Source organism: Galeopterus variegatus, unplaced genomic scaffold (assembly GCF_000696425.1).
Source record: "Galeopterus variegatus unplaced genomic scaffold, G_variegatus-3.0.2 Scaffold11330, whole genome shotgun sequence".
NCBI lineage: Eukaryota > Metazoa > Chordata > Mammalia > Dermoptera > Cynocephalidae > Galeopterus > Galeopterus variegatus.
The window spans coordinates 15652-30143 of NW_007737441.1; the positions used below are offsets into that span (position 1 = coordinate 15652).

Below are 14492 nucleotides of genomic sequence, written 5' to 3' on the forward strand. Positions count from 1 at the left end.
TTGGTTACAAGATTCTTTATTTTGTAAACTATACAGAAACAGTAAAAAAGAAAATGCATTATACTTTCAATATTACATAAAGTTACCATTAAAGTTTTTATTTAGTATGTATAAATTAAATGGAAAGAATCCACCAATTTTGTTTTAATGATTTGTATACTGGGAAAGCAGTTGATCAACTGTTGAAATTAAAGATACGAATTGTAACATTTAATAGGTTTTCTTATTTTAGTTATGGGCACAAAACCATTGGTCCAATATACTTAAAAGTGAAGGTGTGCCAAAACGTGTACACAATTGATTAACATGCTAACTTAAATTCAAAGATTAAAGTAATTTTTCTACAGTTAAATCTTAAATGCTACTCTACACAATAATCATAAACAAGTCCACATGGCAATTATGTAACAATAGAAAACAAGAAATAAACATATTCCATTTTCTTCATTCCAGCAGCAGTACCTTTACTGGTTAATTTGTTAGTTAGGTGTGCTTATATATTGCCTAATATCCTATTTGGTATGCATGCTAAAACCTTTCTATTTCTATTTTTGCAAGGCACCATACAATACGTTCTCTAAGAAAAATGGCGTAATTCTAAGATTAAATGCAAATTTATATCTAGTGTAGGAAATAAAATGAGAATTAAGATTTTTAAATTTGACTTTGGGACAAATTACAAATATTTTGTGAAAACATAATTTAAGTAAATTTTTCCCTTTGTCTTCATTATTTAAATTCTGTACCCTAAATTGCTGGTTAGAAAGATAAAGAAATCTAGAAAGGCAAAGAAATCATGCTGTTAAAGAATATTTTTTAAATGTTCATGACTCTGCCATCCAACTTAAAATAAAAGTTAGAAAGGTCAACTCAGTTTTTAACTTTCAGAATCCATGGTTTTCCATACTCGCCATTTTGTAAAATATCCTATCATATCCAGAATAACTTCATAAATAGAAACATCACTGTTAACGTAAACACTATGGAGGATTCTTCAATCGTCAGTTTGTTTTTCTTACCAGGTGTTATCTCTCTCACTTACCCTGACTTGCTATAGGTATGGGAAGATGCTACTTTGGAACTGTAGTTGAGGTCATGCATAATTTGATAAAATTCATGGGACCCAGGTGACTATAAGTGATTGTAAATTTAACGTAGAATATCGCACAAAAAAATAACACATACGATCACAAGCACAGGTTGTTGTTTTGTTTGTGGGAGATTTACAAAGTTTGTTCTTTTGAAAAATTTATTGTAGTAGCTCTTCATAGCTTTCTTTTGTCTGGCTAGACTCCACATGTGTTTTCTTTTTCTGTAAGGCATATAAAAACTCAAAGTAAGTGATTCTTATTTAAACATAAAATTTTATGATGTTAGTTGAAATAGTTGAAGCAATTATACAAAATATATGTGAAGTTTAGGATCATTGGTTTTGGGGCAAGAAGGTAATTCTCAATAGACTATCACTTTGTAAATATTAGAAATGTAGAATGTATTGATCTCAGCTGTCATCAATCAAATGTATCCATCATGGTCATCGCCACCATCATCATCATCCCCTTCATCTTCATCATCATCTTCAATTTCATCTTCATCATTCATAATATCATCTTCATCTTCCTCATCATCAGCCCATTCGTGGAAATCTCCACTTGCAAAATCTCCAGAGATTTCAAAGTCAATAGCTTAAAAAAAGGAAACATTACCTTTATTTTCTGAGTAGTGGGATAATTTCTGAGAGATATAAAATTCTGATAAAAATTAAGGAAATTTAAAAAACAATTTAATTAGTTCTTCAGCTTATTTAACAAAGATAAGGAAAGATCCATCCTCTGGAAAACTATCACATGTTAAAACTTTATCATTTGTTAAAATTTATGGGCAAAAAGCAGAATTATTATTGAATGTGCTATATAAGGTTTCCAGATCAGCTATATTGATCTCAGCCCAATTTTTATAGTAGTTAATGTCAAACTTTGAATCTTATCAAGTATGTATTTAAAATTTCTTCTGCAAGTATGTTAGGCAAAATAATACCCCCCCCCAGAGATTTTAATTTCCTAATCCCTGGAAACTGTAAATGGTTACATTGCACACAAAAAAAGACTTTTCATACGTAACTAAATTAAGGAGGGGAAGATTATCTTGGATTATTCAGGGTTCAAAATTGTCATTTGGATTGTTAAAATCAAAGAATCTTTCCAGATAGAGTCACGGGGAGATCTGACTACAAAAGAATGGTCAGAGAGATGCACTGTTGTTTTGAAGTTGGAGGAAAGGTCCAGGAACCAAAGAATGTGAGTGGTGTATAGAAAGTGGAAAAGGCATGGAAACAGATTTTCCTCTAAACCCTAAAGAAAGGATCAGAGCCCTGCTGCCATCTGGATGTTTATCTTAGTGAGACCTCTGTTGGACTTCTGACATACAGAATAGTAAGATGATAAATTCTCATTTTTTAAGCCACTAAATTAGTGGGGATTTGCTACTACAGAAACGGAAAACTGATACAGCTAGTCAATATGTTAAAAACTATTTTCAAAGCTAGCTATTGATATTTATGGGAGCAATAATGCACATATATTTTCACATGTGGTTACTTTTCAACTCCTCAAATGCTAGTGTGTGTACATTTTCTGCTTTCAAATATTTTAGTCTTATGATTATTTGGTAGCTAATTATAACAAATCATATTAATTGCATTCAATATTTATAAATTGGTTGATCTCACAATACAACACAATGACATCCCCCTCTTAGGTGAAGAAAATATTTTCTATTCTCCAATGTCATATATTTTCATAATTGCAACGTGCTTAAATAATTGCAACCAAAAATCTTGGAAGCCCAAAACAATTTTCTCATTCACTTATTAAACATATCTCCATATGACAAAACAATTTTCTTATTCACTTGTTAAATATATCTCCATATAATTTATCATTTGCACTATAAAAAAAAAATTCTTTAGCCATTACTGGCATCATTGCTAACTGAAGTAATTACTAATTGTCTTTTCTCAACTGATCCCCAAGTTATATTTTGTGTAGTTCAATTACTTTGAACTACATATTACAAAGATGTGATCTCTACTTGTTAAAATTTTGTAGGTGGCTACTGAGTACTACTTCTTCCTACTCAAATTTAATCAGATTGGCCAGGTCAGAACACCAAAGCAAAGCTACTAAAAATGTTATGGAATAAATAACTGTATAACAGGAATTTAAGAATTAAATGAAATTACTTTTTAGTGTTTACCAATTACCCTAAATAATCTTAGTCTTTCAGTCTAAAAATTGCATTAAGGAAATACCTAAACATTTTATAAAATGCAAGACTAAGTACTTTATTTTCATTTTAGATATCTTGTATTATTGGAAACACATTTATTAATTTCAGGCACACGTGTGTTTCTGTGTGTGTGTGTGTGTGTGTGTGTGTGTGTGTGTGTGTGTGTGTGTGTGTGTGTGTGTGTGTGTGTGTGTGTGTGTGTGTGTGTGTGTGTGTGTGTGTGTGTGTGTGTGTGTGTGAGTGTGTGTTTCTGTACAAGTGGCTTTTGTAGGGAAAACTCTCTGTAGTACAAACAAAAATACTGATTTGAAACTTGCATTCTGGAAAAATGTTTTATGAAGCACAAAAGATACCACATTTGAGACTTTAAAATGCACGTATGTGAAGCTCAACCTATTTGTTATACGATTTTTAGGTATATACATAAAAATGCATGTTCATAAAAAACAATTAGAATATTAACTATAATTCCCTTAAAGAATATAACTACACGTTTCTCACCCAAACAAAAGAAAGCATGCTCATGTAGCTTCAATTTATGGATGTTTACTTTTAAAATGTTTGCTTTTCTTTTGGTCGGTAAACCTACACATTCCCTAAGTCACCTTCTCCAGATGTATACAGGTGAAATGGTACCATCTTGGGACATGGCACACACTAGGCTTTGCTGACTTGGAGTAGAATTAATATAAAAGGTCTGCCTTACCTGAGAGGAAAAGAGGAAATATCTAAGAGTTTTCTGAATTTGATGTAAGAAAGGGAACCCAGCTCTTAACTGTTTTCCTAAAATATCTAAATCATGCAATTCTATTTATTACCTACGCAAGTTTTTATATGCTAGGAGCAAGTCTTTTCTCACTTCCTCCTCCCCTATATTCTATAGTCTTTGCATAGGGTAGGTCCTCATTAAATTCTTGAACAAATGAATGAGGATCTGAAGTACTTAGTCCTGTACTTGAGAAATTATTAAAGAAAGAATCCTTCTCCTTACCACAATCCGCAACACCATTTGTTCTGGATCCCATGACTTCATTTCCATATCTGTCAACACACCAGCATTGCCCAACATTGCCATGGCATTGTGTTGGCTTGTAGTAACCATCTTCATCACACAGGGGGATGTAGTCTCCTGTGAAAAATGCACACAGACACACACAGAAACACACAAGCATACACATATATTTTGTGAATAAATTGTGCTCCTTTTTGATAGGCACCTATTATGCATTAATGTACTCAAGACATACATATGTGGAGTGCCCTCTATATTCCATGCTAGGTACTCATGTCATGGAGCTGGCCATTGCCATTATGTTTGAAGGTGAATAAAACCAACACAATTTTGTGCCCCACCCACCATACTGACTCCTGCTTAATCTCATTCCTTTGTTCCACTGACCAGTTGCACCTTAATCTTAGGGCAAATGTAAAGGGAACACAGGATTCAGGGAGTGAATGATTTATTACAGCAGATAGAGTTAGTGGTCTGAGGGTGAACATCACTAGCCCCCCCCCTCATGAATTACAAGACACCTAGTGGATGATGTTGTCAACTTATTTTTCTTAAGATTTCTCCTCGAAGTTACTTCTGGTAACAGAGGCTTTGCTATATAAATATTGTTTAACCTCGGAGAATCAGATCTCTCATCTGCTGACGTCTGATTCTTCACTGCACTCAGCTTCCTTGTATGTAAGTCAAAGTCAACCCACTTAATTAATATCTCTGATTACCAAATGGACCTGCCTGCTTCCTTTTTCGGTCTCAAAGTACCTTCTAAATTTGGAGGGTATCATACTTTTACATGCTTTTCACACAATTTCATGGAATGATTTTCTTTGTTAAGTATATTACTATCTTACTATTTCTCACTCTATAAGGGGAATGTTTCCAGAGGTATAATACAGAATTAAAATCTGATTAGTGCCACGCTCATATAAATCATCCAGACTACCTAACATGGCATACAAGACCCTTTATTGTCTCATCACTGCCAACTTTCTAGTTTCATTCCCTCAAATTTTTATTCATATATTCCAAGTTGTTTCCATATCAAGCTATTTCCGCCAAATTCAATGCTGCTTCATCTCTTTACACATATTTATTTCAACTGTGACCCCTCTCCTTCTCTCCCTATTTCATTTTAAGACTTGACTTAAATGTTACCCCCAATATGAAGCTTTCTTTTAAGCCAAGGGATTTCTGATATACTTCTATTGTGTGTATGTGTGTGTGTGTTGTCATTGTGCTTTCACCACTACAGTGTGATATCCTCCATATTTAAAAGTATTTGGGTTTTCTTGGCTTTCACTGATCAATAAACAACTTCTCTTAAACCCACAGTCTATAGGCATTTATTTTCATATCCATAATATCTAACGTAGTAAATGGCACGTTGCTAATGATAAATGTACGCTTTCACCACTACAGTGTGATATCCTCCATTTTTAAAAGTATTTGGGTTTTCTTGGCTTTCACTGATCAATAAACAACTTCTCTTAAACCCACAGTCTATAGGTATTTATTTTCATATCCATAATATCTAACGTAGTAAATGGCACGTTGCTAATGATAAATGTACAGTTAGAAATTTAGAAGTGAAGTCACACTCTTCAATAAACACTAGAATGTAAACTCCAGGAGATTAGAAAATGCGCTTCTCTTTCCTGATCATTTTTTTTCTGTGAACAGAAACGTTATAGTCATGTGGTGAAAGAAAAAAAAATGACTGAATAAATGGTTAAAAGGTGAAACATATTAAGTCTGGCAACCATATGGGATCATAATTTTACTATTTCAAAGAGTTTGATAATTATGATAAATAGGTGAACAGTTCGGTTTAGAAATGATAATTCATTGGAAAGATCTGAACTGCTAGTCTTGCAGTGAGGTAGACAGAATATCACCAGGATGGAAGACTTGGGATCACCTTCTGTGGATTTAGGGTCAGCAAAAATAAGAAAACAAAATTAACTTTCTTGTCTCTAAATCTTTAAGAAAAATCATTATTTGACATATTTGACATAAAAATGTTATGATGTATGGTTGGTGTCACAACATAATTTATGCCAGTACAATCTGAAAGTTAGATAGGATACTATTAAGAGTTATGCTTGAACTTCAGATACCAACCAAGACTAAACCTACAAATTGGAATATGTGGCACCCTACTCCTATGTAACAACTGATCAATTTTCAGATAAATACCATTATCCCACCCAAATTAAAGAAGAAATAATTAAAACATTCAGTACTCTCTAATAATGACTTTCATTTACATTATATAATAAAAATACAAGTAACTCCTCCCACATGGGCACTAAATAAGTTTTTGGATTTTGTAGCTTTAAATAATCACAGGCTTCATTTAAATATTTTGTTACTAATAGACCTTAATCAAGTACAAAATATTTTTCAGTTGAATTTGAATGGGTTTTCCCATTGTACATGACTAATCTTTGATTTATGGAGAAAAACCTGTGGAATAATGTACTATTTCCCCTTGTGAGCTGTAATATCTTATGCACCTTGTATCAGAATTAAGAGAAACATGACACATTGTGGCTTTGATCATCAGTCATATTTTACACCTAAAAATGTTTTATTATCAACCATTAAACTTTTTATTATATACAATGGGTATTGAGCCAAGGATTTTAAGCAATATGAAGCATCTTTTCATTTAACATCCTATACTGTAATTACAAAGAGGGCATATCAAAATATAATACAGATTAATCAGATCCAGAGACATTATAAAATTATATACCACTCAATACACAAGTGCATAAGCATACATGAAAAAAAAAATCGCACGTGTGGTGTCCTGCTAGGGATCTTAAAATAGAAAAAGATCACCAGTGGAAAAACTGGTGAAATCCAAATGAAGTCTGAAGCTTAGATAATAGGATTATAGCAATGTTAATTTCTTAGAGTTTACAAATGTGCCATTGTTATTTTGTACATGTAAATTTTTATCTTTAGGGGAAGCTGAGTGAAAGATGTATGAAAACTGTATATTATCTTTGCAATATTTTATGACTTTAACATTCTTCTAAAAAGTTTATTCAAAAAGTATACATTTACAAGAATAAAGAATAAACAACAATCATATGTAATAGTTTAATAATCTGTTGAAAATCAAACCTTCAAATATTTCAAGGCTTTGGGTAAAATTTTAAATTATCTATCTATTATCTACTTCTGTATTTTATTTATCAACTCTTACATTTACTTACTAAAAGTAAAGTAGTAAAAAGTACTTATGAAAAACTCTAAGAAATCTATTTAAATTCCCCTGAGATACTCAGAGCATTTTTTCACCCCACTTATACAAGTACTTGCTTTAAATATTTTAAATATATATACACACACACGTCATATATATATGGCCATCAGTTCTTAAATTGTTAACCACAGAATTAGAATTGAAGTTTCTGCTGATGTTTTAACTTTACCATTGTTTAAATCTCTTTTTTTTACTTAATAACTTTCAAAACGAACATTATATTAGGGTAATAAAACAGACATAATATCTTTCAATAGGTAAGGTAATAAAAGTAAGTTTAACGGCTTTCAAAAAGTTCATAAATTTTGTTGCTGAAATTTAGTTCAGTCTATCTTTGTTGGATTAATATTGATTTTATGTTGCTGTTTCCCTGGGGTTATTTATGTAAGCAATGAAGCCTTCAGAAGAATGATCTATTGCTCACCTAGGAGCTTCTTTACCCGTTGCCGCTTCTGAATATTGCTGAGCTCCGTCTGGCAGGGTGGGTCTGTAATGACATGAAAAATGTTACTTCAAGGATTATAGTTAAACAGAGAAAGTGTAATGTCAACGTTATCAAACTTTAGTTAGTCTTTACAAGCCTTTAGAAGACATATATTATGTATTAGTTTGTCTATTTATGAAGATACATTCACATACATTCAAATATGTATATATATACACACGTGTATATACATATGAATATAGATTCACATAGTTTCAGATAAGTATATATATACATAAACACATACACATTATATACAGAGAGAGAGAGAGGGCTGCTTTCCTAATTTTTATTAATAGTAGGTCATCTTAGTTTTCATCAGAATGACTGAATTGGGTGAAAAAAAGAAATAATATAAAATACTTCTATGATGGAAAATACTTATTATTTACTTTTAAAGGGTCAATCTACTCAGCAGTTTAAATCCAACTAATTAACTGCTGCTCAATTAACTGTTTCCTCCTCATTTAAAATAGTTTCTATGATATACGGAATCGGCTTTTCATACAAAAATTACATATGAAAAAGTTGATGCTTCTTTCAAGTTATGTCCGACACCTTATTATAAATTTTAATATTGTATAAGTTTAACAGGGCTTAGTATTTTTAGCTTCACCCATATGCTTCAAGTATATATGCAATTTCCAAACAGGACATGACATATAAAAATTTCTGATAAACCATTATTTTAAAAATAAACTTAAAACATTTAAACCAATTTGAAAAAAAGTATTTGCCTATTTTTCAAACTTAACCACTTAAAAGAGGACATTTGTACAGAAGTGTAAAATTCTAAGTAATAAAAATATAGTTTGCCTTATATTACTACAGTTATATACTCATATATATATAATTATATATATATTCTTATCTGAAAGTATGTTAATGCATTTTATATTCATATTCTAAAAACTTGCTGTTAATGCTTGCTATATAAATCTGTATCATATACAATTAAAACAGCAAAATAATAAACTATTTCCTACTGTCCTACACTGCACCTTATTAAGAAAAAGGCAAGGTATAATTAAACAATTTTGAAATAGTTTGGTATACTGGCTTCAAAATATTCAATTATTTAATTCCACGTAAGTAACAAAGTGGAATGAAGGAATGAGATCAGGTGCTTAAAATCTGTTTTATAGTTTAATATGTGAGACCAAACAATGTTTCATCTTATAGAATCTAAAATGTGAAGAAAAACTAATTTGTTTGAAAATCCTGAATAATTACCTTATTGTTTCATTTCATTTAGAAATTGACCCAATTGGCCCCTTTGGTTTTCCTAATAATCTCATGAGTTTCATACTAAGGATTAAAGAAATGGGAATCATGTTGAATAGTATGGGCTAATAGTATGAGATATTTTAAATTTTACCACCCTCTGAATATGACATCTTAAAATCAAGAAGAATGCTTCTACCTGAAGTTTCAATAATATATTGAAAGCAGTTCTTTTAGTTGCTATGGGCTTGGTAATTTAAAGAAGTACTATTTCTTATATGTTTGCTACCTGAATCTCCAGGTACATTTGAGTCTGACTTTTGATTAGTAGCCTCACTGGATAAGCCTTCTAGTCCTACCAGTTCTGTGTAAGGGAACATTTTAGGATTTCAAGAGAAATCATGACCAATTGGGCTGTTCAACTCTATATAATATTTGATTTTAAACTATTTTCTTCTTGTTATTTATAAGTCGGCTCTGTAAGTCTGGCTTTTAACTAGGCATTCTTACAGCACTTAATTGAGATTTCATCTATCATTTAAACTCATTTATAGAGAACTTACCTAGATGAAAGAATAGTAACCCAACTAATTGCATGAAGGTTTGGATACTATTGGACTATGAATATTCAGCTTAAGTTATAGGTACAGATTTATTTTCCTTAATCTGCTTACTACCAAATAGTAGTCTTTAAGCATATGTAAAATTATGAATTTATATGCTTAAAAACTGAATGAGAATCAAACCTAATAAAATACAAGATTTAGTTTAATTATTAGAATAGACAATTATTCTAAACTAATAACAAGAAAAAAGAAGAAACAATTTACAGGTTAAATTTCAAGATGGTGTTTCTGAAAATAACAATGTTCATTGTTCTGTATTCCAGATTTGAAAACTCAAACCCCTGCGTTAGGGCCATTCACACATTATCTATATTAGAAATTGATCGTTTGTAGTACAATGATAGCAATGCATTTTTATTTACCCTCATAATTTAGAACTGAATTAAATATCATTGGGAAAAATAAATAAAAGAATATCTGTTTATAATGGTTACTAAAATACAAAAGCCTTTTTCTATACTTGCAACTAGTCATTGCTAAACGATGTATATTTATTCGCTGTCGAATGTATTGGACAATTGAGAGTCAAAAGTGAAATGAAAGTGGACATTACAGAGGTTTGTGAATAGATCTCTAAGTTGGGAGCAAATGGCTCCATCGGCTGTGTTCTGCAGAGTTGCAAAGGGGCACCAGCCTTCTACACTGCGACATGAATGGTGCCCTGGGGTTTACAGGGAGGCAGCCCTCTAACTTCTTTCCAAATAAGCCACCGTCCTTATTTACCTTTCTTCTCAATATTTCATTAGTCATACAGCTTCTCACAGAGTGGAATATGCTTGAAAAACTTTATTAGGTTTATTTTACCCATAAGCATTTCAAGTAACACATTCTCCATACTTAATGTCTTTCACTTAAGAGGAAAAACATTTCTTTTAAAATTAATGAATTCATTCCACATGACCCACGTTTTTATATCTCTTCCTACAAATTAAATGTATAAATAACCTCTAAAAATGTCATTCATTTTCATTGCATCCCTGAGAAAAAATATTGGGTAAATTGCTGATGGATGTAAGACTTGCTGATGTTAGCTGTAGTGATTAGGACTTTCTGAGTTCTACAGTGATGTTTCTGCAGCATTTCATATAGAATTACCCTAACAATTCTGAAAATAGAATTAAAACTACGTGGAGACAGAAATCAAGGACTTTCACTTCAAATCCCAATTTCTTCATAAACTCATTCCGTAATGCAGAGTTAAGATCAAAACGCTTCAGCCCTTACCCCAAAAATAGGAATAACAATAATTTTACAGGGCCACTTGAGTTATAAATGATTTATATACTGTATATGAAAGACTAAATGAAGCTGAACAAATGTGGGTTTTCTTTCTCTTTCCTTGATCTTACACAACAGAATTTTAAGTAAACTAATGAGTAATAATTGATTTATGTCTTAGGGTGGAGATTTAGACGGGCATACCTTACAGGTATTGCATGTTGGGTTACGAACCTCCACAATAAAGCAAATATCGTATGGATTTTTTGGTTTCCCTTTTTATACATATAAAAGGTATATTTACAATACACTATAGTCTAAGTGTGCAATATCATTGTCTAAAAAAATGTACATACCTTAATTAAAAACAGTTTATTGCTGAAAAGTGCCAATAATTATCTGAACCTTCAGCTAGCTGTAATCTTTTTACTGGTGGAGGTTCTTGCCTCAATGTTGATAGCTGCTGACTAATCAGGGTGGCAGCTGCTGATGGCTGAGGAGGCTGTAGCAATTTCTCCAAATCAAATTTCTTGAACAATTAAGTTGGCTGTATCGACTGACTCTTCCTTTCACAGAAGATTTCTCTGTAGCATGTGAAGCTGTTTGATAGCATTTTACCCACAGTAGAACTTCTTTTAAAATTGGAATTTAAAAAAAAATATGGAGTCAAACCCTGTCACTGTTTATCAACTAAGTTTATGTGATTTTCTAAATCCTTTGTTGTCATTTCAACAACTTTCAGAGCATCTTCACCAGGAGTAGATTCCATATCAAGAAATTACATTATTTGCTCAGTCATAAGGAGCGACTCCTCATCAATTAGAGTTTTATCATGATATTGCAGCAAATCGGTCACATCTTCAGGCTCCACCTCTGATTCTAGTTCTCTGGCTATTTTCACAACATCTACAGTTACTCCCTCCACTGACATCTTGAACCCCTCAGAGTCATTCATGAGGGTTGAAATCATGTTTTTCCAAACTTCTGTTAATGTTGATATTTTGACCTCCTCCCATGAATCAAGAATTTTCTTAATGGCATCTAGAAGAGTGTGTCCTTTCCAGAAGACATTCAATTTAGTTTTCCCAGATCCATCAGAGGAATCACTACCTATGGCAGCTATAGCCTTACAAAATGTATTTTTTAATCAAGAAGAATTGAAAGTTGAAATTACGCTTGATTAATGGGCTGCAGAATGAATGTTGTGTTAACAGGCATAAAAACAACGTTAGTCTCCTTGCACATCTCCAACAGAATTCTTGAGTGACTGTGTGCATTGTCAATGCACAGTAATATTTTAAAGGAAATCTTTTTTTTTTTCTGAGAAGTAGGTCTCAACAGTTGGCTTACTATAGTCAATAAACTGTGCTATGAACGTATGTACAGTCATCCGGACTTTGCTTCTCAATCTATAGAGCACAGGCAAAATACATTTAGCATAATTCTTGAGGGCCCTGAGGTTTTTAAAATAGTAAATGAACAATGGCTTCCATTTAAAGTCACCAACTGCATTAATTCCTCACAAAAGAGTCAAGCTGTTCTTTGAGGCTTTGAAGCCAGGCGCTGACTTCTCTTCTCTAGCCATGAAAAGTCCTAGATGGCATCTTCTTCCAGTATAAGGCTATTTTGTTTACATTAAAAATCTATTCTTTAGCATATCCACCTTCACCAATTATTTTAGCTGGATCTTCTGGATAACACTTTCTACGTCAGCACTTGCTGCTTCACCTTGCACTTTCACGTAATGAAGACCACTTCCTTCCTTAAACCTCATGAACCAACCTCTGTCTAGTTTCAGACTTTTCTCCTGCAGCTTCCTCAGTTCTCTCCGTCTTCACAGAACTGAAGGCATTGGCCTAAGAGAATGTTCTGGTTTGTTTGATCTTCTACTCAGAGCACTAAAACTTTGTCCATACTAGCAATCAGGTTGTTTTGCTTTGTTATCATCTGTGTGTTCATTGGAGTAGCATGACAGATATAATAATAATGAAAAAGTTTGAAATATTTTGAGAATTACTAAGATGTGACACAGAGACATGAAGTGAGCACATGCTATTGAGAAAACGGCGCTGATAGACTTGCTCAGTGCAAAGTTGCCACAAACCTTCAACAGAGCAGTAAAACACAGTGCAGCAACATGAGGTGTGCCTGTATTTCTGTGCAAGTAAGTTATTAACACAGGGCAACTGAAATTCCAAATTAATATTCTTCTTACTCACTCAGACTTACTTGAATAAAGAATTACACAAATTGCAATCATGTCCATTTTGTATGCTTAATTGTCATGATTTTAGAAAATTAGTTATAGAAACAAATTTGTGTTTTAATTAAGTTAAAGCATTTTCCCCCCTTGAAAAACTACATATATTTCACTTGCTTGAAATTTTACATTCTGAACCTCATTTATTAAACTTTTACAATTAACACTAATTTTATAGTTTTGAAAGATATTTTTTAAAAAATCATTACTTCATTTTCCAAATGTTTTCTAACACTGTATAACCATAGTCTTCATTGTAGTTTTAAGTCAACCTGTATTAAATAACCTCTCATCCTACTCTATTTTCCTTTCTCTCTCTCTCTCTCTCTCTCTCTCTCTCTCTCCATATGTATGTTTGTGTATAAATATGTATATTTATAATTATAACAAACTTAAAAATTTAAAGAAAACATTCTTTTACAAGATGAAACATCTGAAAAAACTGTTTTTAAATTAATGGTTATTCTCTTTCATAGAGTTACTAGCCTTCTTAGTTACCTTGAGAGCTTTTGTACCTTTTTCTAGAATATTAAATTAATAAAAGGTTGGCAAAATTTTAGCAAAACTTTCCTTAGCTTTAGAGAAGTTTATAAACTCCTTTACCAACTTAGGTGCCACTTATTAAATTATTTTTATCATGCCTTAAGTGGTCTCATAGAGTAAATCTTCACATGACTATACAGATTTTCACAATTTGGGAAAACCTTACTTTTTTACATGAAAAGTAGACAAAGAAAAATTTTGCTTCAGGAACCTTTAATCAATTCTACAAATATTGTTGCAAAATATAGAAATGTTCTGAGATGAAAGTATTTATCTATTTCTGTAGTTGAAACATTCAGAGTTATGCAGGATATTTTTTAGATATTCATATATAAACATCAAAAACATGCTATCATAACACACGCAAAAAAATTACAATAACATTTGTCATCATAACAGAAGGCTATGTGACTACACGTCTTTTTATGGCAGTTTACTTGGATTTACCTTCTTTTTATTATTTAAATTATTTAAATATACACGTCATGAATAGTATAATGTAGTTTTTTTTGTTTGTTTTTTTTTTGTCTTTTGTCTTTTTCCGTGTCCGGCAACGGATCGCA

The 14492-nt window shown here is 31.9% G+C and overlaps 1 protein-coding gene across 1 annotated transcript in view; it reads right to left on the bottom strand.

Moving 5' to 3' along the window:
• SPOCK3 (sparc/osteonectin, cwcv and kazal-like domains proteoglycan (testican) 3) overlaps nt 1-14492 on the bottom strand; it is a 16519-nt gene continuing 2027 nt past the window's right edge. The window contains exons 2-4 of the mRNA XM_008594723.1: nt 7999-8061; nt 4280-4417; nt 1-1685 (exon numbers count right to left, since the gene is read on the bottom strand). Of these exons, the coding sequence (XP_008592945.1) occupies nt 1516-1685; nt 4280-4417; nt 7999-8061 (371 nt within the window). The 3' untranslated portion in view covers nt 1-1515. The remainder of the gene's footprint in view (nt 1686-4279; nt 4418-7998; nt 8062-14492) is intronic.